The sequence below is a fragment of the Leiobunum rupestre genome, chromosome 5, assembly GCF_980474605.1.
Source record: "Leiobunum rupestre chromosome 5, qqLeiRupe1.1.hap1, whole genome shotgun sequence".
Lineage (NCBI taxonomy): Eukaryota > Metazoa > Arthropoda > Arachnida > Opiliones > Sclerosomatidae > Leiobunum > Leiobunum rupestre.
In genome coordinates this window covers 40,841,531-40,869,128 of record NC_143388.1, presented here as the reverse complement: position 1 = coordinate 40,869,128, position 27,598 = coordinate 40,841,531, and the positions used below count along the sequence as shown (strand labels likewise).

General features: G+C 35.9%; 1 protein-coding gene across 1 annotated transcript in view; it reads left to right on the top strand.

The window, feature by feature from the left end:
* Nucleotides 1-27,380, top strand: part of LOC149944503 (carbonic anhydrase-related protein 10-like) — a 56,502-nt gene extending 29,122 nt beyond the window's left edge. The window contains exons 4-11 of the mRNA XM_090176374.1: nt 619-816; nt 3,616-3,717; nt 3,783-3,849; nt 10,160-10,314; nt 22,140-22,271; nt 22,657-22,699; nt 23,930-24,409; nt 27,334-27,380. Coding sequence (XP_090032500.1) covers nt 619-816; nt 3,616-3,717; nt 3,783-3,849; nt 10,160-10,314; nt 22,140-22,271; nt 22,657-22,699; nt 23,930-23,961 — 729 coding nt within the window. The 3' untranslated portion in view covers nt 23,962-24,409; nt 27,334-27,380. The remainder of the gene's footprint in view (nt 1-618; nt 817-3,615; nt 3,718-3,782; nt 3,850-10,159; nt 10,315-22,139; nt 22,272-22,656; nt 22,700-23,929; nt 24,410-27,333) is intronic.
* The last annotated feature ends 218 nt before the right edge of the window (nt 27,381-27,598 follow it).

The window sequence follows — 27,598 nt, the reverse complement described above, 5'->3', positions numbered from 1 at the left end:
ATAACACAAAATCGTAATTCAGGTGAATTATGAAATACCTTATTTTTTTCTACCAAAAGAAAAAATTAACGCCCTAAAAATATTTTCTAAAGATTTTTCTCAAGTTATCTATATAAATATTTTACTAAACGTGTAATAAGAAGTGTCTTTAAAAAATTCTATAGAAATTCTCTAGAATTTTTCACTAGAAAACTTTACAACCCCTTAAAGCACTTTATAATGTTCTATAGAAAAACATAGAAAGTTTTCATAAGGGTTCAAAGATATTTATGGTTGATCAAAGAAATTTAAGGGTAAGTGGCGTTAGTTACGTTAAGAGCAACTCGTTGCGCGTGTTACGATTTGTAATAAACTATCTTTAAAGGGAATATAACTGAAGGTATTTGTTGCTGGAACACCAACGCTTCCAATATTGGCCTATCCATTATATGGCTTTAAATATTTCTGGTTCTAGTTGGTGAGTTTCTGCTCAAATTGTGACGGGGTCTTCCATAAGGAATGCGTAAAGGTTATATTCCCTTTAAGTGATATTTTTTGGTCCGCAAACAGTGGCAAAGCCATTCTCTGAGACCTAAGTTGTCTTTTAAACATATTTAGTGTTCCCTCGTGTATTTGCAGATATCCGGAACGTTGTCAAACAGCGGTCACAGCGTAGTCTTCCGTGTAAATTCGTCTTCATCTTCGTTGTTCGTCGTGAATGTAACGGGCGGGCCGCTCTCGTACACGTATAGGTTCCAAGAGCTCCATCTTCATTTCGGTCTCAGTGACGACCGAGGCTCCGAGCACACCATCGGTGGGCTAGTCTTCCCAGCTGAAGTTAGTACACTTTTTTGTCCCCGTTGCTTTATTTAATTTAAGCACGAAGGGGTAAAGATGCGATCGTGAATACAAACATATATTTTTAATTATTTGTCTTCATTACCTCTTCCGTGTGTTTATTTCTAACATTATTTCCTAATACCCATTGTACAATGCAATGGGGTAGTTACTTAAGTAATCAGGTCAGGCAAGTAGGAACGTTTTGGATTATGGGGGGTACAGCTTGGATGCTAAATTTGGCACCCCCCTCATCAGCATGCTTTTTGCGCCCCTTCTAAAACAATTTGGTGCCCCTTTTCAAATTCAAGGGGTACACTACGCCACTGAATGTAGTAACTTAAGTAATCAGGTGCATGGCGGCACACCTAGGCTCGGTATCAGGCTAACCTTAAGCATTGTCCTTAAGCTCGGTTTCAAATCAAGATTTAGCTTACAGTATGAGGTCAAGACCGTTCAGGTGTGGTCAGGTGTAAAAATCGTTAATAATCACAAAAATTACTTAAGAAAACTCACTATAAATCACAATATTTTGTAACATAATAAATTATCTAGAAAACTATGTGACAAAATAGGCTCCAAGGTCAACACAAGTTACTACCCCCTCGGAATTATGTTAAATAATGCATTTTACCAGAAGTTAATAATTTATCTCTTACGAAAGGAGTATTCAGCTTCATATACTTATACTATAATTTGCTGGAAACATGAGCCTTCGTATTATATCGTAAAAAATACTTTAGCCAACTTAATAATTATATTTTTACCGCGCACATTCGAAAAGGGCGTCAGACCTGAGAAAAATGCGTTTCATTTTAGTGACTTCAATGGATCCTTTTCTCGTAATAGATATTCAGTATGATAAACTTTTTGTTTAATTTCACGCGTTCTTTGGCTTAATAGGAGAATATCCAGTTAATACCGACGGTTGATGCGATAGTCTAGAATGTTATATAAATTCTTGCCTCGAAGCAGGATGGGAAATTGGAATTTTCTACTACCGAAGCAAAAGTTATACTCAATTTAAGCAAAAGAACGCGTGAAATTAAACCATAGGTTAGTATTAACGAAAAGTTGACCTTTCCCTGGTGGTTTACACTCAATTTAACAGCGAGGCGAAAACGACTATTAATTTATATTATTTTAAAAAGTGACTGAAATTAAAATCCTTTGAATGAAGCGATTTAAAACCCTCAGTTTATTTACAAGGTGTGTTCATACCCAGACTATAGGAATGCGTTCGTACACTTACGAAATGAGAAACTGCTAGACCGACAGAAACACAAAACGAAAATAATAGCACATTGAATCTATAAAAAATCTGAGCCATATATTATTCAGATAAAACCGGAATTATAGCGCTCTTTAAAACAAAAAAGGGGTAGCAATAAAGAATTCGCGATGTAAGATGTTTTAAAATAGAGGATTTCGGCGATCATAAGCGTCGGGTATATACCGGCACGTAATCGTTTTTGACATTTTACTTTACGGCTCCACGCGATTGAGAAATGTCGCTAAATCCTTTTTCCAATTTCGGTGGCTTTCATTCCGCAGCTGCGGAGAAAGAGAAAGAGAATAATATATACGAGCCATCATTGGTGGATTATTGCGCTCGTTCCAATAATAGAGACAAAGTTTTCTCTGTGGATTTGAAGCCAGTGAAAAATGGCGTCGGCCGCCGCACGCGAAAGAATTTTAGACGAGAAGAGAATAGTATCTCTTAACGATGGGATTTACTAAATCTGTTTGAATGTAGAGGCCGCTCAACTATTAGAACAGAGTGAGACCAACAGAGAGGTAATAGTAAAAATAGAGGAGGTACTGAAGCGGAGATGGCGCCACGGACGGAGGAAATCGGTTGTTTTAAGCTAGCTCATCTGTGTAACTCTTTTGGCGAACCCTTACGTCAGTTGTCAGAGGCTCTTAAGCCTTCGTATATTTCCGACATTAAGACACCTAAATTACCTAATTTCGCGCTAAGGAAAACGACGGCATCGCCCTCTAGGAACGAAGCGAGAAAATAATCGCCTTTCTATACTTCAGCTTCGACGCTCGTTATTCTGGATTGCTGTTATTTATCTTTCAGAAGAAAAGTCGTTAACTGCAGGTATAAAAGTTTTTACGGAAAACTAAGACATCGCTCTTTATATTCAAATTAAGTGGCTCGACGACGGCATTCTTAAATAATGAGAGCTCCTGAAGAACGTCTGACTACGCGTAATGGCCCATCTCAATGTTCTCTTTTTAATTTAAATGGCCCAAAAACTCTCCAAATTGCAATGGGGCTGTTGGCCTATTTTGCCGCTGTCATTTAGTCCAAATTGTTTTTGCGAATGAATTCTCAAAAAATCGAAATGCAGGAAGACGACAGCGTACCCAAAACATGAGCTCGACCTAAATATTGCTTATTTTTACCTTCAAAATAAAAAATCTTTAAAATGGAAAATTTCAGCACCCCTGAATAAAATTCACTGATTTTAACCAATATATACGGCGTAGTCCTATGCAGTGTAACATTTTGAAAGGGGTTGAAGGGTATACAGTATAACATTAGGAAGCAAAAACATAAGAAGTACATAAGGTGTACACTTTTTGCTGGGTGTAGGGTATTTATGTAACATTTAGAACCTAATATATAAAAACATTTAAATGTGTAAACTTTTTGAGGGTATATATAAAAGGAAACCAAAACTTTCCGCCTAAGGAAAAAAATATTTTTCGTTTCAAGTCATTTCATTAGCAATAACGATTTTCATATTTTTAATAACGTTGTAACCTGATTTCTTTTATATTTTTCAGTTGCAGCTCTTCGGCTTTAATGTCGATATCCACAGCAATTTATCAGAAGCTATTAACTTAAGAAACACCGATGGCATTGTTGCAATATCCATATTACTTCAAGTGCGTACATCATTTGCTCTTTCTAGAGAAATAGTATTCATTTTTATTTTTACCTTTAACCGTAGATTGGGGATTTATCAAATACTGAACTAAGAATCCTCACCAGCCAGTTACATCATATCACACACAGAGGTATGTCCCCGTTTACCAGAAACGTTCACTAGATGTTTCCAGAATTTCCTTGTCAAAGTCGAATAGAGTGTTTGTGCTACTACGATTAGACTCAAAACCAGTTTTTCAATATACTGCCCATAGTGTAACCTAGGAGCTACAATTATTGTTCTGAACTTTTGTTGTATGCTGTTTAATCATCACGAAAATACATGTTGCAGCTAAAGTAAAAGCTGTTCAAAACAAGAAAATTGTGGTTTTCGACCTTTGAGTGGTTTCTAATTTTGGAATGTTTGACCTAGGAGCAACAAACACAGTACCCCGCACAAGGAGAACGCGACCCGTCAGAGGTCGTGCATTTTCTTATGTACATTTTTCATTGGATAGACGCTTTAGCGCCTGCTGCCGTCGGAAGGGGAAAATTCGGAAATTGTCTTCCCCCCCCCCCGCCCGTAAAACGTTCAGCGTAAAGGCTCGTCCAATGAAATTTGTACACAACACTGCGTTAGCGTGTTTAAAGGTTAGCTGCGTTCTCCTTCTGTTTGTTGCTCCTATAGGTGTAACCCACTCACATGGAAGGCTATCAGCGAAACTTGTTTTCGAGGCGTGAAACAAACAAGTTGGATTAAAGATAATGTACAATATCTGGATAAAAAGTATATTTACACACTTAAGCTGGTTTCACACTCGACGGAAAATATGCCGGAAAGACGATAATAAACGCTGAGTTGAAAATTGATTCCCATTCGATATACCACTATCGTTCAACTTTACGCTGCTAATTTTCCGTCGAGTGTGAAACCAGCTTAAAAAAAGTAAAAACAACACCATGGCTCATCCGACTATATTTACTCAACCCTCGAAAACAAATTGGCCTGTAAGGATTTGTGTTTGATGCGCTTTCATAGAGCTTTCCACTCTATGTGATTGGGTTACTCTATGATACTGCCAAAGCCGTTGTAAACTTTCTAGTACCTAGTTTTTGGAAGGGGCCAACAGTCTAGGATGATTTTATGGAAAGAAGTAAAGGCTGCTAATATTATTCGCTTGAAATATGAACCTTTGCCAGCTCAAATTGATAAAAAATTTGTTTCGGAATTAAAATAGTGCGAGGCGAATTACGCCATATGACGATATTTGGCCTATACTATATTTACTTCTGTTTATGCAGTGACTTATTAAAACCATAGTTTGTGAGATTTAAAATATCCCTACCTAGTGCAATTTTGGAATTTTACATAGATCGGCGTAGAAAAACACGCGGAAAATGGGGGGGGGGGGATTGAGGCTCTTTAAGGAGAGTATGGAACCTGCGTAAGGACATAAAGTTTAATTTGAAGTGGACTGGCGGAGTGATTAGCACTTTCGCCTCGCAGCAAGAGCAGCCTGGTTTGATCCCAGCTTGTGGCACTGGTTGACAACTTGGAACTACTCCTTCTGCGTTGAGGTTGAAATTTCTCGCTCCACTGGTTTGAGAGGTTTTCACCCTAGTTCTTCGGTTTCCCCTTCCATAAAATGTTTTAGCGGTTAACAGTGATAGTAAGTATAAGGAGCTGTTGGCTCGTGTGGCATAAAAAGCAACGCAATTCAACCCGTCGCCTGCGATAAGGCATTAAAAGTCGATAAATGACTTAGGCCTAAGGTGGTGCCTTGGCTATTAGCCTAGCTGATTATTATTATTGTCATTATTATTATAATTATTAATTTAATGCTATAAATGAGTACTTATCCGGTAAAAGTTAATAAATTTATGAAAATTCAAAATTTTAACTGGTGATCTGTACGAGGGGTCGGACATTTACCAAAATCCCGTTCACTTTGTCTAAAATCGCAAAAGCTTTTAACTCTCTCTATGGTAAATTAACATTGGAATCCCAAAATCACTTCAAAAAGTAATGATAAAATCGCCAAAATCTCTACGAAATCCCGAAATCCCGTACAAAATAATGGCAAGTGTCCGACCCCTCGGATCTGTACGAAATGTTTTACTAATATTCTGAGTATAAATTTTAGAACAGATCATCAAATATATTATTGCGTATCCTAGGTATATCTTCTTCGGGAATTTCTATTTAGTTAGTTTCTATAATAAAGGTTAACACGATCACGGTTTACTATCTTGTCAGTTTATCTTTACTTGGTTGTGAAAATTACGATCCTGCATTATTTTTAAAAGAAAGCCGTGCTGATATTGAAACTCGCTTATTGGCATTTCTGTAAACCCTTCTGTTTGGCCGATAAGAAGTGTCATCTTAGGCATTTTCAAAATTATGTTAAAGGAGAACTGTCACCAAAACCAAAATGTACGAGGTTTTTTACTAATAGATAAAAAATATATTAATAATTATGTCCCTAAAATTTTAGAGTTATTGGAAAAGTATTTAAAAAGTTACGCTACTTTTTCCGCAACCTACATCAAACGGCTCCAAAAATTTCAGAAATCGCGGTTGAACCTACGTACAGCGCCAAAAGAATGAAGCGGCAAAAATTAGAGAAAGGGTGGCGTGTTAGGCATTTTAAAAACACGATAAACTACAATCTACGAATATAACTCGGTTAAAAAGCCAAAGAGAATGTCGTAGCAGATGACAGTTCAGACTGAAAAACGATAAAACCGGGGAAAATAATATTTCGTTCACGAGATGGCGCTGAAGGTAGGTTCAACCAAGCGGTTTGAGATTCTCGAGTCGGGGTGATAAAACACGAAATTTGTTTGCTAATAACAAATCAAATACTGGAAATATTAACATAAAATTTTTTGTTTAACCATTTTCGGACGTCCTCTATTCATTTAAATGGTTTTAAACCAATTTTAGGCTGGTGACAATTCCCCTTTAATTTACACATAGGGATAAAGACTATGTTGAAACGATTTTTCGCGTAGTTACATAACCCCCTGATGCTCGGTATGTCATTGGTTCCATAAAACTGGCGTCTTCCAAATAGGATTGAAGCACGTGCCGGTGACGTTTTTCCTCCCGCCCCCTCATGGAAAATTTAACCTTGGCACCCGCCGATCTTCTCAACAGAGTGATTCTTCTTAATTTTAAGTAAATACATTCTTGGTATTACCAAGTTCTAAGTTAATTTCGAATTTATATGAAATTAAATTAAACGGTTTTGTCGAGATTTAAATTACAAAATTCTGTTCCCTGTTTGGATAGTTTAAAATTGTATTATAAGGTCATCTATGGCGGAGAGTGTTAACTACTCTTAAAATTAATTGTTAATTTAAATTACAAAAATTATATATTTTTAATAAGAATTTAAAGTACTATAATTTGGTAATTCATTATTAACTTTTTAAAAAAATTAAATTTTCATAAACTTTATAGTGTCGCCATCTACGTCAAATATTATTAAATAGGAAGGTACCTTGGGTGGATTTCACCCCCTTTTTGCATATTTCCCTGTAGGCAATATGTGAATGCGTCTATACTGATGTAGATATCTACCTAACATATTATGATTTAAATGAAGTTACCTGCCTATTTTGTACTCCAGGGACGAGTAGTATATTTAGAACTCAGCTAATTACCGTTCTCCCAGTTGTGGTGTGTCTTTACGCGCTTCGCTGTAAAAACATTTCATCTTTTGGTATAAATTCAACCGCTTTTCGTATTTCACTTCTCTCAGCTGAATTTGAATCATGAAAATCTAAGGTTATTAAAACAACTGTCGTATCTATCATTGGCACCTGTATTATGATAAGGCCCTTGTTATTATAGATGGCAATGAATCTATCCGATTCTTCTTAAAAATGACTTTACAGGAGAGCGTGGTGCCATCTTATAATAACTATAAGGAAGCTAAAATTCAAAATAGCGAAACAATAACGTCGTCAGATAAGCAATTATAATTATTATAATTACACAACTTCTACTTTACTTATTGGACTTTAACCTTTATTATATAACCTATATAAAATATTTTGTTAAAAATTACTATAATTAAAGTTGTTGACAAATTTACAAACGAGCCAATCAAAGCGAGGGGTACTTTTATGTCCTGCCTTCTGGGTCAAAATGTAGCTTAAGTATCTTGTTTGGATTTCGACGCTAGTGACTTCTGTGGAAAAAATAGTTACTTCACGTCGATCCGACACTTGATTTAATTAAATTACAATCAATCTGAAAAATACAATTTTGAAACAGTCGCCGAAGAAAAACGCGGCTGTCGTTTGACCAAATCTAGTGAAGGTCACTTGGAAATATTTGAAATTAGTACTAAATTAAGGATTAAATATTCATCCTCTGTAAAAAATATTGAATTGATAAAATCATAACTCATTTAAATATAAGTTCAATAATTTGGGAAATTTACTTATTTAATAAAACACAACAAAACCCAGCAAAATATTTATCGTTTTACCATGGAAGTGTTGGTATTTGGGAGTATAGTATGCGTAGCTAAAGCTTTGTAAAATCTCAGAGGGGTAAAAATCTAGTACAGTCGATTTGCTACAGAAAAGGGCTACAAACTGCTTAGAAGCCTTTTCTCCAATAGTAAAATAAATTTTCTTTGAATCCACTCAAATGTGAAAAGCCCTAAAGTGCTCAAAATCGGTTATCCCGTAACAGCCCTAAAAGGAAAAAACATTAAAACAGGCCAAGTAGTCTAAGCCGCAAAAATGCGCAATACAATAAAAATCACTCAAAGAATTGAAACGAGAAAGACTACTTAAATGTCAAGAACCGCAAAATCGCCTAAAAGTCTAAAGCTTTAAAAAATCAAAACTAATCTCCAGAAAATGGTGTAAATGGTATAAATATTAAAAGTGGTAAACAACAAAACCCTCCAAATGCCACAAAGTACCAAAAAGGCGCCAACATTCAATTAAAATTGAATATAACCCACCTAAGAGCAACGAACACAAGGAGAACGCAGCTAGCCTTTAAACACGCTAACGCAGTGGTGTGTACAAATTTCATTGGACGAACCTTTACTCTGATCGTTTTACGGAAGGGGTGAAAACAATTTCAAAATTTTCCCCTAAATCGTCTAACCAATGAAAACTGTAGACAGGAAAATGCACGACTTTTGAAGGGTTCCGTTCTCCTTGTGTGGGGTGCTGTGTTTGTTGCTCCTAGGTCAAATAGTCCAAAATTAGAGAAAACGAAAAATTGCGAAATAAGAAAAAAAAAGGATTTCATTGCATCATTAGCCTAATATTGTTCAAAAATTTAAATTTCGCGACAACTTCACCTCATTTTATCGAATCCAAAAGTAAAACAAAACCTCTAGACTAGTTTAGAATAAAAACCTTGAAAACGTAATGCATCTTTCAATTAATTATTTTTCTGATTTGCGGAAAATTTCCGCATTTCATTTTTCCGGAAAATTAACAACTCGTATTGTATACATGATTTCCGCAGGCGCCTTGGAAATATGACCAAGCCTTTTCATAGAACACGGTATGTGGTACGCCATAAGGTTTCATATAGTATTGCCCTTTGGATAGCTGCTATAGAGAAACCCTGTCATTCTCTTTAATCTCCTTCTCCCTTACAAAGAGTACAAGGGATATGTTGTTAGATTTAAAAGCATTGAATTAAAATCTAGTGTTCATAAATTCTATATTTGCTTCGTTGAGTAGAATATACAGACGAAGACTGCAGGTGTATGTAACATAATCACTTAAAAGCATGCTTCTGTATGACATTCCCATAGAAAACATTTCAATTAGATCTTGTTTCACACAGAACATACAATAAGTGGATTGAAAAGGTTAAAGCACTTATAGGTCTTGTGTTTTTAAAACTTATAAACGTGTGCTCGACTAATTACAAAGCCAAAAAAGGTTAAAGGTGAGCGGAATCTTTCGAACGCAAGGGGCTCTATAAACTTTGCTTGTCAAAGTTTTGGATGCTATACAGTTTACGTCACATCCCATAACCTGGGTTTTATTAATCAAAATAATTAAATGACATACTTATAAGTGATTGCGTTATATGTTATCCTTATCATAGGGTCCCTGTGGACTGCCCTATTGGCCCCTAGGACCCTGATACTATTCGCCATTTGCCATGATGACGTCGAATTGGAACCTAAAGCAAAAGGCTTCAACCAACCCTAAAAATATCTGCAGTAATCTAATCTTGCCAAGACCGTCTTAGATTGTTAACGGATGAAGTTATTTTTAAGCTAGTTAAATAGAAGGCCTCATGACTTTATATCGCCCGACTTATTTAATAACAATTTCTAATTAAGTAACTATGTTGAAACTAGAACTGGTAAGGTAAATCATTTATTGAGTGTACTATACTTGGTGGATGACATTAGGTTCATGAAACCGTAATATTTGAGATTTCATTCTGAATTTTACTTTCAGGACAGCAAACTCTGCTCGAACATATCTCAATCAGGGAACTACTTCCAAACACGGAGAGCTTCTTGACCTACGAAGGCTCTTTGACGACGCCCGGCTGCTACGAAACAGTCACGTGGATCGTCATGAACAAACCTATTTATATCACCAAACAACAGGTAATCACCATCTAGGCTTTAAAAGTGAAACATGTTCTTTTCAGGCACGAGGCAGGTTCCGTTGAGAATGGAATTAACATCAATGTGGCTCTATAAATTATTCTGCGTCCATTATTTCATCTAATATAACTTAAAATGTAGAAATTACACATCGTAGTAATAGGTTTTTTTAATAATAATCAGCTAGGCTTATACTCATGGAACCATCCTATCAATTCAGCAAGCGACTTTCAATGCCATTAATTCAGGTGGTCGGGTTTATTTGCGTATAGGAGGGTGGTGGAAAGCCCTTCATGCCACCAGAGCCAACAGCTCCCTTCACTTACTCATACCGTTCACCTTCACATGTTTTTATGAAAAGAGAATTTGGAGGAAAACCTCTTTGAACAGTGAGGATAGAAAATGCAAATTCTACGCAGAAGGAGCTGCTCCGAGTTTTCACCCAGTGTCGCAAATTGGGATAGAAGCAGGCTTCTCTGGCTGCGAGGTGAAAGTGCTAATCACTCCGCCACCCACTTGTACTTACACAAGTACTTATACAGAAAGTTATCACATGATGAAATTCACTATTACAATACTTGATTTACATATTTTTGAAATTCACCCTTACACTATTGGTTTTCCATATTTTTGAAATCCACCCTTACACTATTTGTTCTTCCGTATTTTTGAAATTCACCCTTACACTATTTGTTTTTCCGTATTTTTGAAATCCACCCTTACACTATTTGTTCTTCGGTATTTTTGAAATTCACCCTTACACTATTTGTTTTTCCGTATTTTTGAAATTCACCCTTACACTATTTGTTTTTCCGTATTTTTGAAATCCACCCTTACACTATTTGTTCTTCCGTATTTTTGAAATTCACTTTTACACTATTTGTTTTTCCGTATTTTTGAAATTCACCCTTACACTATTTGTTTTTCCGTTTTTTTTTTTAATTCATCTGTAGACGGTGAAAAGTATTCCATGTATCCATCTGATACTGCTAATACTACATTCGAATATGCCATTATCAGCACAGAATAGTGAATTAGCTTAATTAAAGGATGTAACGCAACTAGTAGATTAACTACGTGGTCAGATTGTATCACGTTTTACTCATTTCAATCGATGTTCGTAACCATGGCGAGGGGTTTGTTGAGCCCAAAAACAGCCTTTTCCACTAGATGATGTACAGAACTAACTCTAGTTAGTTAATCCATCTTAGTAGGGTTGCCGCGGTACAAGAACCGGAACCGAACCAAGAACCGACTAAGTGGAACAGGAACCGAACCGATTAAGACAAATTGAAATCGGAACCGAACCGAAAAGTAGTAGGAACCGAACCGAGCCGAACCGAGAGCCGATAAAAAATTGGGGAGAAAACTGTAAAGCTATTTTCGCTTATTTCCACATATTTGGAAGTAACAAAGAACACGCGGCGAAATAAAAACCAATAGTTTGGACAAAACGAAATTAAGTGATTTCTAAATACAACGGTTTTTCCTTCCAATTGAGACAATAGCCATAATAGTCCATGTCACTTGTCACTGTTTTCAGTGGTTTATTTATTCTTTTTCGCGGCTTTTTCAAAAGTAATAGTATTCGAAAAGTATTCGGTTCTTTCGGTTCGGTCCGGTTCGGTTCTACAAGGAACCGGAACCGAACCGAAGTGGCTGCGGTTCCCATTTCTTGCAACACAACAACTTAGCGGAATGGCAATTACGGAGCGATAAATACTTCTGGTAAAAGTTCTAATTTATGTAATAATTAACAATATAAAACTGTACAATACCAACTAAATTTTGTGATTTAAGGGCTTCTACTTAACCCTAGAATTGCACTTTTTTTGTACAGTAGGTAAGCAGATATTTAGGATATCGAGGGAGCTGTCATGGTCCAAAAACTATATTTTCATTTTGTATAGGGCAGAGATAAATTCCGAATTGAAATGATGTATGGGCTTCGTTCCACAAAAACGTGTTGAGGTTAACGGTAATAGTTAGTGTAGGGAGCTGTTGGCTCGAACGCGTGGCATGCGGGGCTTGCCACCACCCTCCTACGTATTGTAACCCGGCCACCTTCAAAAGTCGCATGATGATTTAGGCCTAAGGTGGTGCCTTGGGTATTAGCCTAGCTAGCTGATTATTTAATCATTTTATTTGATCAAATGTAATGCCTACTACTGTGATGTGTTTAACTTAATATTGTCTATATTATCAACTTTCCAAACTCTAGCAGAATGCTGGACAATCGGGTATAATTTTACGAAAACCAAAATTTTGGTTTAACATAGACCTCCCGTTTTAGCGTCTTCTCACTCAAACGCGAGTAAAAAAATTATTATGTTAATTTAAATTGGAAAACGATCTAATTTTGAATCGTTTTATAATTTATTGTTCCTAAGTAATATACAAAATATAGAAATGGTTGCTTTTGCAATGAAAATTTAGAGCAAAAAATGTAAATAATTTTATACACTTATTTAATATTAGTTTACATTACCAGTGCATGAAAATTATCAATAAATATTGCGAATAAAAAGAGGCATACAAATCAATAAAATAAGTGGAAATCCGATTTAAATAAAATAAAAAATCCAGAACATTGCTTCGACATCTTGTAAAAAATGAATTACAATAGTAAAGACTTAGATATTTACTTGGAATGTAAGTGACAAATTTACTGCCATTAGGTTTTCTATGAGTCGAATGAGTTACGGATGGTTGCAAAAATAAAATTTCCCTCACAGCGTTATTGATGCAGTCACTAGTTTCTGGCCTTAGCCGCCTTTTTCTTCTGCTTGGAAATAAATCTACTAATATATCAGTCCCAATGCAGTTATTTTCTAACGCTATTTAATACATAGGTAACATATGATTTATAAATAGTAAGTTCTGATAATAATATTTTTTAAATTCAAAGAATATTATACAGATTTCTAATGTTCATAATAATGAAAAGTAAAATATTAAAAAGAACATCTGAATTTTGTAAATAGTACACACAAATCGCTTAGGGAGTGTGTAAAAATCGTAAAAAATGCGATAACAATAGGAAAATACTCTAAACCCTTTACAAAATAAACTGAACAGGTAGAAATTGATGTGGGCGTAACAAATATGGTCGTATATAAACTGATATACACTCAGAGTATATTAGTTTTACTGATATCGGCAGATATCCGAGTAAAGCCAAAGTTCCTACAGAGTACTGATGAGCCCCAAAAGGGCGAAACCGGTCTACTGTTGGAATCTCTGGCCTAAATTTTAACTTTTGATGTATATCAACTGTTTAAGAGGGTTAGGGTACCAACTGAACTGTTATCAAAGGTTCGGGTCGCAATTGAATTGTTCCCTGCTGATGGGGTCCGATCTGAACCGGTCTCAGCTGATGAAGTCGCAACTGAATCCTTCAGAGCTGATGGGGTCACATCTGAACCGGTCGCAGCTGATGAAGTCGTTATTGAATCCTTCAGAGCTGATGGGGTCACATCTGAACCGGTCGCAGCTGATGAAGTCGTTATTGAATCCTTCAGAGCTGATGGGGTCGCATCTGAACAGGTCGCAGCTGATGAAGTCGCAACTGAATCCTTCAGAGCTGATGGGGTCGCATCTGAACAGGTCGCAGCTGATGAAGTCGCAACTGAATCCTTCAGAGCTGATGGGGTCACATCTGAACCGGTCGCAGCTGATGAAGTCGTTATTGAATCCTTCAGAGCTGATGGGGTCACATCTGAACCGGTCGCAGCTGATGAAGTCGTTATTGAATCCTTCAGAGCTGATGGGGTCACATCTGAACCGGTCGCAGCTGATGAAGTCGTTATTGAATCCTTCAGAGCTGATGGGGTCGCATCTGAACCGGTCGCAGCTGATGAAGTCGTTATTGAATCCTTCAGAGCTGATGGGGTCTTATCTGAACCGGTTGCAGCTGATGAAGTCGTTATTGAATCCTTCAGAGCTGATGGGGTCGCATCTGAACCGGTCGCAGCTGATGAAGTCGTTATTGAATCCTTCAGAGCTGATGGGGTCACATCTGAACCGGTCGCAGCTGATGAAGTCGTTATTGAATCCTTCAGAGCTGATGGGGTCGCATCTGAACAGGTCGCAGCTGATGAAGTCGCAACTAAATCCTTCAGAGCTGATGGGGTCACATCTGAACCGGTCGCAGCTGATGAAGTCGTTATTGAATCGTTCAGAGCTGATGGGGTCGCATCTGAACAGGTCGTAGCTGATGAAGTCGCAACTGAATCCTTCAGAGCTGATGGGGTCACATCTGAACCGGTCGCAGCTGATGAAGTCGTTATTGAATCCTTCAGAGCTGATGGGGTCGCATCTGAACAGGTCGTAGCTGATGAAGTCGCAACTGAATCCTTCAGACTTGATGGGGTCGCATCTGAACCGGATGCTACTGATGACGTCCTAACTGAATTGAACTTAGCTGAGGTGGTGCCATCTGAACTTGTCGTAGCTGAACTGGTCGCTGCCGATGGAATCTCAGCTGAATTGTTTGCAACTGGCGGAGTCGTAACTAAACCGGTGGAAGCTGATGGGTTCCCACCTAAGCCTTTCGTAACTGATGGGATTGTAATTGAAACGGTTCCATCTGTTGGGCTGGTAGCTTTTGTGGTTCCAGCTGTTTCGATCTTCGTTCCTGTTTCAAGAGTGTTTTGAAATTGAAATTATTTTAATTTTTCATTTGAAATACCTCTTTACATACGTATTACTTACGGAATCATATTGTCGGACGTTTTCTATTAGTTCCATTTTCACAACCGCTTTTAACTTAGGCACTGCGTGTAAATAATTAAAAGTAGCGATTACTTTAAAGGGAATATAAAGTTCCATATTTATTGTGGACCAATGAACTAGCCTTTTCAGTGTTCCTTTGAGGCCCGTATTGGCCAATACGAGAAGTGCATAAGCGGCTGGATTATCATCCGCTAAGCAAACAAAGTGTTGCGTTTCATAAAAGTACATCGTCTTCTTAACAACACAAATTCCTGCAGCTTATCAACTTCTTGCATTTCCCACTACGTGGCTCTATATAAACTGTTGTTAAATATTATGGGTCAACTAGCCTTTGGGAGAGCTTTAGATGATAACTTGTATTAAACTCGCGGACTGAAACACGGGTTCAATAATTAACTAAATGTTCCGGGACCTGACACGTTTCTATTTCTTGAAGTAGGACGTTATTTTATAAAAAAATTGATCGGAGGTTATAAAAAATAAACAACTTTTATTAAGGATTACCAAAAGAGCAGCAGCTCCGCCCCTAAAGCACCCTAAGCCTCTTTTCACAAAAAAGTCAAAACGCAACAGCCAAACAAATTTTGAAAAACGAGCGCGCTTCATAGATAAACACGCGTCCCTTTCAATCCTTTTATATCGACAATTTTGGTATTATTATAAACCAATAAAACAGAAATCATTTCAATTTTTAACAACTGTAAAGGCTTATTTCAAATTACTGTCACTACGTGTTCGTGCACAAATGAGTAAAACAATCAAACGCAACGTAATAAACGAACTGTCTTTAATTCCCGAAAATAATAACATTAAACATTCAAAAACCGTTACATCGAACTACGGTGGCTCGCGCTATCAAAATTATATCCATCCTCGACCAAAGCAGCGTTGCCAGATCGTAAATCTTAAATTATCGCATCTAGGCCAAAAAATTATCGATTTTCTTGGAAAATTATCGTACATTTCTTTTTGGCGATAAATTTTAATTCATACATAAATGCGTTGAATTTAGATGATTTTTTAAAACACTACGGGAGTTTTATTTCAGGGAAATAAACAAAATGTCTATTATCATTATTAACTGAGCTTAATATGTTTAAAAATGTTTAAAAAAATGCGGTAATAGCTAGGAGTAATAAACTCACACTCTGGACTACGCGTACAGAAAATGTATATCATTCATTTTAAGTAGAAAAGTCATATAAATTAATAATAAAATATAAATCGTTCGTAGGTTTTTAAAAAAATCTAAAGATTATCGTACATTATAGATACGTTGAGGCAGAATTATCGAAATAATGGTACGATATCGTACGCCATGAAAATTATAGTACGCTCTAAAAATTTTGATTAAATTATCGCACTGCGCGATAATTATCGTACGTCTGGCAACGCTGGACCAAAGTCTCCCCGAAAAACAAAACTATTTTCGCCCTCTAGCGTCCAACTCACTCTAACATTGACCCGTGGGAAATTACAATTCTACAGTTTCTCGTGAAAAAGAATGAAGGTCAAAGGGATATACCAATACGCGATTATCGAGGTGGCTTGTTTCTTCTTTGATTGCTCAATGGTTTTACATAGAGGTCGGCGAAACAGATAAATTAACCGCTAAAGTTTTGATAAACCATAAAAATTACGATTAACTGTTTATCCACGGATATTATCCACGGCTATATAGCAATTTAACATGTAAAATAATCGTTTTTCCCCGGATAATTTTAGTTTGTGGATAAATATAAATAAAGTGATTATTTCTTATCCAAACGCCGAGCTCTAGTTTTACATATCCAAACTTTATATTTATATTTTTAGGGGTGTATGATTCGCATTTCAAATATTACTCGATACAGATATATTAGCCTAAACACTACGTGTAACAGAAGTAAGGATTGATTGGCCCTAATTACGTTAAAATAAGTCGAAACGCGGGTTAGGAGACGAGTTTGCAAATTAGTTCTATTCCTTTTAAGACGAATTCATTTATTATTAAATAAAATTGAATTTTAAGAGCAATCATATCTTGGCATCCTCGCTAGAGTATTTTCTTACTTGAAATTGTTTATCCTGATCGTTACTTTTAGGAAGTGAACTCGTAGGAAACGCTTTAAGATCTTTAAAAATAATTATGGCTAGCGTGAAAGTTAAAATAATGAAGCAATACATCTTCGATTCCGGTGTGGATTTTAACAGAACGTGCAACGGCGATTCGAAATACGTTTTCCTCATTAGAACGATTACGGATTGGGCTAATTTATAGAGCCGTTCTAGTAAAGAAGAGCTTGCGAGTTGTCAGTGGTCAAAAACAACACGTATTTCGAAATATTATATAAAGCAGGTGCAATATTTTAATGATTAAAATTATTCTTGATATTGGCAACGTTCCTCAGAAGGGTACAAATTCCAAATCAATTTTAAGAAAATATCGAAATGCTATAGATAAAAGTTATGTAGAATTGTAATCATAATTCTAAAGAACAGTAATTGAATTGAAATTCTATAGAACTGTAATCGAAATTCTATAGAACTCTTGTCATAATTCTATAGAAATGTAACCGAAATTCTTTAGAAATGTAATCGAAATCCTATAGAACTCTTTTCATAATTCTATAGAAATGTAATCGAAATTCTATAGAACAGTAATTGAAATTCCATAAAAACAAGTACCCAGAATTCACGGATATCTAAAGAAATATTGTAATTTTTCTATAGCCTGCTAAAAAAATAAGATTTTTTTAGGTCTTTATTACAGAAAAATTTAAAGAGTAGAAAACGTCAGCATATCTACAGTATTTATATAAAATACTTTAAATGTTCTTAGAAAATTTTACCCTTTTCATAGAAAGTCTTTAGATAATTATGTAAGTTACGACGAACCACTACGCAGGGCTAACATTTCAAAGGCCATAAGAGGAAGCGGATATTATTGAAACCTTTTTGGGGCGAATTTGGCTGTCTTATGGCATATCGCAATGTTTTAAATTTAATTCTTGGTGTACGTAGTTGAAAACCTTTACCCCAGGTACTTATAACCCAAAAAAAAATTTATCTCCGATTTAACGTCTACCAAATAATATGGTACCATTCCGATAATTTTAAGTGTAATGGAGATAAGATTTATTTGAAATTACCCCACTAAACAACTTGGCTTTGCACGTAATAAAACGTAGCGTTACCTTAAAAACTAGGATTTAATCTTTAGAGGTTGTCCTAACGATCACGATTTATGATATGAACCACTTTAAGTAATGTGAGGTGGGGTTAGCACTTTCGCCTCGCAGCAAGAAGAGGCGGGTTCGATCCCAGCTTATGGCACTGGGTGAAAACCCGAAACTACTCCTTCCGCGTTGAGTTTGCAAGTTCTCTTCCCACCACTCTATGACCATAATGGACTCACGGGAAATAGGTTTCCCCTTTCAGTCAAAATAGGAGGCCTTCCATAACCATTCCTTAAATTCGATAGTGGTATTAATTAAATGTTGTAGAAAATATATTATTTTGGATTTCGGGATTTGATACCCTGCGGAAACGACATCTGTTGAGCCATCGAAGTACTAGAAAAGATCCACCACTTGCTCTCGGTTTATTGTTTACCCATTTCGTAGAGCGAGTTTCAAGTTAGCTTAAGTCTAAACATTTTCAATATACTACTCAAAATAATGGATTTCTGTTTTCTTATAGCTATAAGATGCGAGGACCCAATAGTCTTTAGAGCCATTGTTTACACAGAGATATATATATAAAAGCCCGAATAGAAGACTTTCTTTAGAGTCCGAAAACATATCAGTATATATATTATCATTTTCCCCGAAGGTTTACCAGATATATTTAATACGCTGCAAATATCGAAATCCATTTTCTTCTCGATTTATTGCAGCGTTGTCAGTTATCTAAATACAGCTCTAGCGATGAAATACATGTCAGAGGAAAAGTGTTTTAACTGTCATTTATTGTGTTTACTATAAATATCCTCCGTCTAGAAAAACTGAGCATTATTATTACTTCTGTTATGTACATTTCTGCTTCTATCATTTCCCCTTTGGCTATTTTATCTTCGTCTCTTTTCTTACGCGGAGCGACATCTTGTATGACGCGTTATATTACGAGTAAAATAGTAATCATATCAGACCCGTCAGAAGAAGGGGGCCATGCCCCCTCCCTGTAATTTGCTTGGCCCCACTTAGAAGTTTTGTAAAAATTAAAATTCGGGCCGTTGCGCGTTGGCACTATTTACAATTATTAGTATATTTGTTAAAATATTTCATTTTATGATTTTCATTTTAAACAACTTGTTTAAATGTCATCTAATTTTACTTACGAAACTGAAAAATATGTAGTGACAAAAATTGTGATCCATCTATACTCTAAGGCTGACGATGGCCCTGAATTATTTACTCTTACGTTTTCAACTCCTTTTACCTTTGATTTCGTTTAGGAATAATCAATTGTGCAGCGCAAAATTAATTATACATCGAAATTCTAGGACAATTACACTAACATAATATTGTCTTTATAAAAGTTAATAAACGTAGTGTAATTTCTATATTTTCAGGGTTGGAAAAAAAACCCGTTTATTTTAATAAAAAGCCAAAAATCACGTTTTTTAAACACTGCTTTTGTTTCTCCATGCAAAATCATTTTTGATTTTGTATTAATGCAGGGTGACCAGGAAAATGCCTCGAAATTTTAGAGAAAAAAATAGGAAATTTTCAAGTGAATTAAAGGAAAATATAGGACAAACCATAAGCAAAAATTAGGATTATTATCGAAAAACAGTAGATAAAATAAAGTGAAATATAGGATGAAGAAGGGTACACGACGACGGAATGTTTTCGGGTTAATACTACATGAAAAAACCCAATGAATTTATAGGAAGGTATGGAAAATATAGGAAATGTTTTAGAAATGTAATCATTTCGATAAGAAAATGTACAAGCATTTTGGAATAATTTTTAGTTAAATTAAAAAAAACCAAATTACTAAAAGAACCATAATCACTTGGTTTAAACCATGATTTAAACCAGCCAACCCTGCATGATATTTTCCATATCTGTGCGCATTATTAAACGCAGTAAATGGTGAACTCATCCGGGTTTTGACGAGAATCTCGATCCTATTGAAAAGTTAAAGTTCCTCAAACCAGCGAAAGTAAAAGTTTTAATTTAAGAATCTAAATATATCCTTATCTCTAAATGGTTATATTATTATATTGTTTAATGATATACAAAAAATGTATGAAGATAACTTACATAAATAAATGCGAAAAGTCCATCAATTTGTATTAATTATTAGATGTTAATTCTTGGTGTATACAAAATGAAGATTGTCAACGTAACACAAGTAATTTTTCAAATGCGTATTTATCAAAATACCTGCTTTAGATTAAAGGCCAAAGTTGCAATTAATGTGAGTTTCAGTCTTTTCGACAGTGCAGTTTTACGGTTTTTATTTTGTTTAACAACTTCCTTACTGAAGCTTCTTAGAAAAAATTAACACTTTCATTTACGTAAACCAAAAAAAACCTAAGTGTTTTCAGAGCCATTATAAAATCGTTTTGGGATGTAGAATGGGCATCAGTTTAAAAAGTGAAACCAGAAAGGTAGTATTTCTATGTAAATTAACTTGGTGTTTACTAAGTAGACACTTCTTTAATTCGTATTTAAACTGCGAAATTTAAAAGAATACTCTGTAAATATATTTCCGCTCGTATATTTCAGTAGGATTTAAAAATGAGAATATTCTTTGAATAAGCTTGGTCTATTTTTGTAGTATTTTCTAAGTCGCCTACGCAAATGTCATTTTTTTGGAAATAGTTAAGGTAGCGTACGAGAAAATACAGCAATATTATAAATGTTATATTAACAAAATCAATGTGCTATCAGCATTTCGTTATTTACAATATTTGGTTAGAAAAGTACATACAATTTTATTTTCAGTTTCGCTTATAATTTGGCTTATAAATGAGATCATATAAGTTATATTTAAAATAATAACATTTAACGATGACGGATTCTTCAAGGTAGTAAATCAATTAAAAACCATGGTAAATAAATTCAACATATACGATTTCTTTCTGAGCCTCCGAGGTTCAAGAAATATTCGCTTCAAAAACGGGAAAAACATGCTGAAGAATTTATAGAAGACTTAGAAAGTTTATAAACAAAAATGAAATGCTGCAGTTAGGTATTTCTCCGTGAGACCGTGACATATACAAACGCGGCCCTTATCAGTTTGTTTGCCTATCGAAAGGTCAAATTTACAACCAGGTGAATTGCGGTTGAAAAGCAATGTAAAGAGTTCGATGGTTGATCTTCGAAATTGGTAATTGATTCTTTTGGCGCTGTAGATTGAAATTTAGGGTGAAAAGGCTCTTTTAACAGCTATAAACTTGGTAGGTGTTCTAATTATGTATAAACCATGATAATTATGGTTGTTTTTAGGTAGGCAGCATATTTTCTTTTACACATAGTTACTGCAACCTAGGAGCAACACGCTAGGGCAGTATTGTGTACAAATTTCATTGGATGAACCGTTACGCTGAACGTTTTACGGGCGGGGGGAAGACAATTTCGGATTTTTCCCCTTCCGACGGCAACAGGGGCTTAAACGTCTAACCAATGAAAAATGTACACCAGCAAATACACGACTTTTAACGGGTTGCGTTCTCCTTATGTGGGGTGCTGTGTTTGTTGCTCCTATCTGCAACATAAGTAAAATTTAGCAGAAGGTCGAAAATAATAAAAGGTTTTTCTATAAAGTAGATTATCCTTGTTTCAATGTTTCTTTTACAAGTCTAGGTGCGCGTGATAGGATGGCGAGGAATTTCGGATTTTCTGGCGCGCGTGGAAATGGCGCGTGCTACGATTATACTAATAAAGCACTGTCTTGTGACGTAAGAGAAACATGATATGAATATTTTTCAATTTATTTTAAATTTGACTGATTGTAAAATGAAGGCTTTGAAATCTGGCAATTGTATCCCCCCCAAAAAAAAGAGATTTTACACTCCACTTAAGTATAGCTCCACGCGCGTATTTAGTTTTGGGTGCAACTTGTTTTCACTGTGTGGTTTTTTATCTTTATCTTTGCAGTTGTTCCAACTGCGCAGCCTGAAACAAGGCTACGAAAATAACCCGAAGGCTCCCCTGGGTAACAATTTCCGAACTACTTTTCCATTAAACAACCGAGTGATTCGGACGAACATCGATTTTCGAAGGAAAGCCGTAAGAAACCCGACCCAGATTTTAATGTAAAAATTTAGTCGATGAGTTTTTGCGGCGAAGGCGAACTTTCGGGGGAGAACTAGCGAGAGATAGGCCTTGATAAAAACCCGGCGAAAAAGGTGGCTCGAAATGGGGCGGGAAATCCAACTCCACAGTCTTTAGGCGAGAGACTTTTCACGCGGGCTGCGGTACGACGCGGTATTAGGTCGCGTGCAGGTATGGTTGGGTCCTAAATGGAATGGTTAGCTCGCCCAAAAAGAACTTCAAGTAAAATATATAGAGTTGAGGGAATTGAACGAAGGCCGCAAAAACGGAACTTAATTTTTACTTCACTTTTTTGCCCGAACCATCTTCCTTTTTTTAAATTATCCGAGTATCTTTGCAGGGTCAATCCTGCCCAGTTATGGAAAGCAAAGTTTATTACAAAGGTACGTTCAATTATTTTACTTCTGCACGTTAAAGAGGTTCGGAAATAGCGTCCACCATTTGGAGTTTATTTCGGGCATTTGCTAAGCCTAATGACTACTAACTATGCTTTAAAAAAGGTCGAAATGATTGTGCTATAAGCTTCTCCTCACGTAAATGATGAAATGAAACGGTAGAAACATAGGTTTGAAATTGACAACAAAACAAAAACGTTTTACGTGTAGATAAAAGTTTATAAATACGTTTGTAATAAGCGTGTCAATTCTGTATTTCGAATTTGTACCTATAATCTTTTCTAGAAATACCGCAGTATTTTACTACACTTCAGACCAAGTCAAAAGGTCTTATACGCTCTATTTGCCTCGTCGTCTCAATGAGGCGTGTAGTACCTTTAAGAAGGAGGTTCTCTTTTCGGGTATGACGGGAATTTTACGTCACCCAGAGCTATTAGTGATTATTTCGACTAACTGACGCACTAACATGTAATTATAAACTTATGGTAAAAAAAGCTATAAAAGTAAACTTTCTTAATTAAATTTTGATTAATGAGTCAAATGAAAAACTTTCGCGGCGAAATATTTTAGAGTTTTTTAATTAAAACATTAAATTAAAATTGATCTCGGTTGATTTATTTCCGCCCCTCGAACTCAACATATGCTACCATTTATGCAAATAATCTGTATTTAAATATTACTTTTCGAAATTATTTTTAATTTAATTTTTCACTCGAAGATCTATTTGGTCCGAGTTTCGCGTCTTTTTGTTTGCTCGAAGACCTATCGGTACGAGCTATTAGTAAGTTTTGAAATTACTTCAAATTTGTATAGGGCTTAGCTTTAATATCCCTTTTCATAATGGACTAATCTACTTATTCGCTAATTTTATCATCCTTTACAATGCAGTCCATTGGTGTTTCCTTTTAACTTAATTAATTTAACTGTTTAGTTTTATTTGTTTCGGTGTCATCGGTGTCAATCTGAATCGCTAAAATTTCCTGATAACAAAATTACGTTTTTGATATAGCTCTGTTATCGAAAATACCTTAATTAAATTTTGATCACTTATCAACGGATCTGATAATATTTGAACTGATATTCTGATATCTGATCTGTCATAATTATTTGATCATTTCAAATAACGCAATTGTTATCCGAGAATCGTCATTGATCTTGAAAATGGCGATCTTATATGTTGGAAATTTGACGATAATCTGAAATCTTTTCCATTGGCAGTGAATCAACCGAAGCGAGGCAAAAGGCCGTAGAGCGAAAGTGGTCTCAGGCGGCAGCTACAATATCGAATAGTGAATATAAGAAAAACAATTGAAGATTATCGGTTTTCCCGATGAATTTCTTTATTTTTCTCGTGACGAGATATGCCTTTACAATAATAGAAGAGGAACTTATTTTTCCTACCCTCATTAATAATGGACCGCCGTGCGAACACTCGTCACGTCCAAATATATATCTATCAGAAAAATAACGTGTTCTTAGTTGAAACGACGAAAATGTTACTAAAAAACTCATTTTCATACGAATGAATATTAAAACAACAATAGAGATAGGTTGAAACTCCGGTCATTAACCCAGTAGATTAATTTAATTAATATAAAAAACAAAACATCAGTGTGTGAATGGTTTTATATAAAAAAAGTGATAAGCTCAACAAAAATGAGGACCTGCACGCCAACGGAAGAACGACATCTTGTACATGTAAGTGTTATTAGTTTTAGTTAAGTAACATAATAAGTATAAGTATGACAATTTATAATTCCTCGACGATAGCTTTTGTAATGATTCGCCTATGTTCGTTTAAATTATTGCGTTGTGCCATAAGTATATGAACCGAAGTTATCAGACTGCTATACTCCCCATGTTGGAGGCGTTTTCCTTATGAATTTACATTTTGATCTCGAAATTGAAATTTTGCGCGCTCCTAGGCCGAAAAAACGTTTTTGTTTTTATGAAACCATTTTTATACATATAAATAGCTATATCAACAATTCCCAAGTGCAAATTATCACGTCAAAAGAGGGGGATGGAAATTAGATTTTATTTGACTCGATTTTCCCAACATTTTCATAAAGAAACGCCCTCCGATTCTGAGCGCTATTTCAATAACTTCGGTTCATTTACTTCTGGTAGTGCCCAAGTAAAACTAACGTAAGCCTTGGCCAATGTGGATAAATTATTAAATCGGAACATAAATTGACTTAAAATGACCAGCTAGGCAACACCTTAGGCCCAGTCAGCTAGTGACGTTTAATGCCTTTAATTTAGGTGACCGGGCTACATGCATAGGGGGAGGGTACTTATAAATCTGTAAATTATTTCCTTTTTTCCAATGGTGTGTCCCCCTCTATCCAAAATTCTGGCTACGCCGCTGGAGGTTGCACTACGTTTCAAAATCCCTATTTATGTGCAAACATTTCAGAGGGCACATTTAATACACATTTTTACATATTTGGTCTATCCAGAAAATCTTAATTTTTTTTAAACATTTTTCTACCAGTGGCCAAGCTAGCTTAATATTGCGATTTAAAGGGGAACGGCCTAGCTTTATGGCCTTATTTCCGTATCAAAAGATTAACAAGACGTTCAATATACTAACACGTACCTTTTTTTTGTCTTGAAAAAATAGCTTTTGGCCCAAAAAGTTGAAACGATAAATAAAGCCAGTTGTTTGGGTTTGAATTTTAGCCGCCATCTTAGGAGCTGCCGCCAGCGCTCCTAACCCCGTATGAGCGCTTTGCGAACTATCCTAACTTTTAAAATCGCGCAATTTAGGCTTAAATAGAATGGAAGTCATGGCTCATGGGCGTGTGCGCGAAAATTCGCGGGCGAAATCGCTTGCGAACCGTATGTGTGTTTGGGCCTTTAGGTCTCTTATAACTGGAACGCGCCGCGCGTGCAAAACGTATTTTTTGCGTCTTCAGCAGCGCGCGCTTTTACGTGGTTTTTGTGTCTCGCCGACTTCTCACCAGGTGTCGCGGCGGACGCGCTTTTCGATTTCCCGAAATTTCATTTTTTTATTAAAAATTAACCACTCAATATTTTTTGATGCGGCTTTCGCCATAAATTTTAGTTTTTAATGGGCTATAGGGCTATCTAACTGGTTAAAGCTTGACCGTTCCCCTTTAAACAACTTTAATTTTTGCAAGGGATATATCAAGCTATTCTTTACATGCAGTAGTTTTTGGATAGCAATGCCTTAAATTATAAATAAAGATTAGAAACGAAAACCCGCACCTCAAAACGAACTAAATAAGCCGTATTTGACTGACTTGAACTCAAAATGACGAGAGGAAATTTATTTTCGGTATAGGTAGACAAGATGCCATATACCACAATCACGGTGAATAACCTTTGCGATAATTTTAAGTTCGGTAACCATTGATAAAACCAGGAATTCATACCTCGAACTTGGAATGGTTATCCGGCCACATTCCCTATGGTAAGATCTCGGGGACCGTTTTCAGTGACGTGTATGAGAAAAAAAAATCGCCCCCTCGCACGCGTCTCCCCTCTTTAGGAGTTTTTACCCCGCGCAACCTCCCGTTTTTACAACTGTAGTTTTTTGTTGTTCGACTCCCCGGCCATTTCGAAATTTAGGGTTTGAAACCCCACCATTGATAGCGACGGGTCAGCTCGCTCTCCCGACCTTTCCATGTGGAAGGATTAAGTCCGGCATTGTTAGCGCTGTCAAAATTGTCAGCAGTTACAATGCCCTTGAGAACCGCGAAGTCTGAATTACGAGGGGGCCGTCGCTATCAACAGAGCGATAGGGAAGGGAAAAGCAAAAAGATGTTTGAACCCTTTTTCGACACAGGGGGATGAAATTATCTGAAACTAGGATTTAATACCATTGAAAATCGTATGAGAAAACACGTATGCTCTGACGTCAAAATGATGGGGAAAAAAACGGTCCCCTAGATAGAGACGGAAATCGGGCGAGATAACCATTCCAAGTTCGAGGTATGAATTCCTGATAAAACTGATATTTGCCCAAAATGATCTTTGTTTCCCTATTCCAAGAAAAATAACCTATGTAAGAGACATAACATTGAATTCACATTACTTCATATTGTGCACAAGCATACAAATTCTGGGAATTGGACGATAATTTTGAGTTTCCAATTAATTGTACAAATTTAGTTTATCGCAATCTGAAAGTGTTTCTTCGTATTCAACTACTCATTAACTAAAAGATTTGTCAGACGTAATAATTAATTAATTAATTAATCCGCTCAAAGAACCGGGTTTTACAAATATAAATGCCTTATACAGGGTGTTCGAAAGGTTATGCAAAAGGTTTAAGGAGATGTAGGGGGTAAGTTGAGAAGTATGCCTGTTTTAGTCCCATTTTCCTACGATTAGTTAAAAGAGCGCCAGAGAGCTTCAAAGTGGGGCCCAATAGCCCCTGGCATACTTCTCAACTCACCCCCTACAACTCCTTAACATTTTTGCATAACCTTTTGAAACACAATATATAATCTAGCGCACGATGATGAGGAATCAGAGGATTTCATTTAGGCCATAAAAACTGCATATTCCGCTTACTCCAATTCACACTCGTTGTTATTTAATGTATTTATATAAATAAAACCTAAGTAATAATATCCTATTTTATATTTCAGTGAACGAAGCGTAGTGTGAACGAACAATACAAGTGAAAAAAACGATATAAAGCGTTTCTTCTGTGAAATACAAGAATTATATAAAAATGTTCAATAAAATAAATTCTGATATAAATGGAGTTATTTTAAGGTTGTTTCAAATAAACGTTGTTATTTTAATTTCATACGATTCGTGTACAAATCAAAGCAGCCAAGAAGTACACACAAACAAAAGCTTATAATATATTTCTTATCCATCTAGGTCAGGGTTGGCAAAAATTTAATT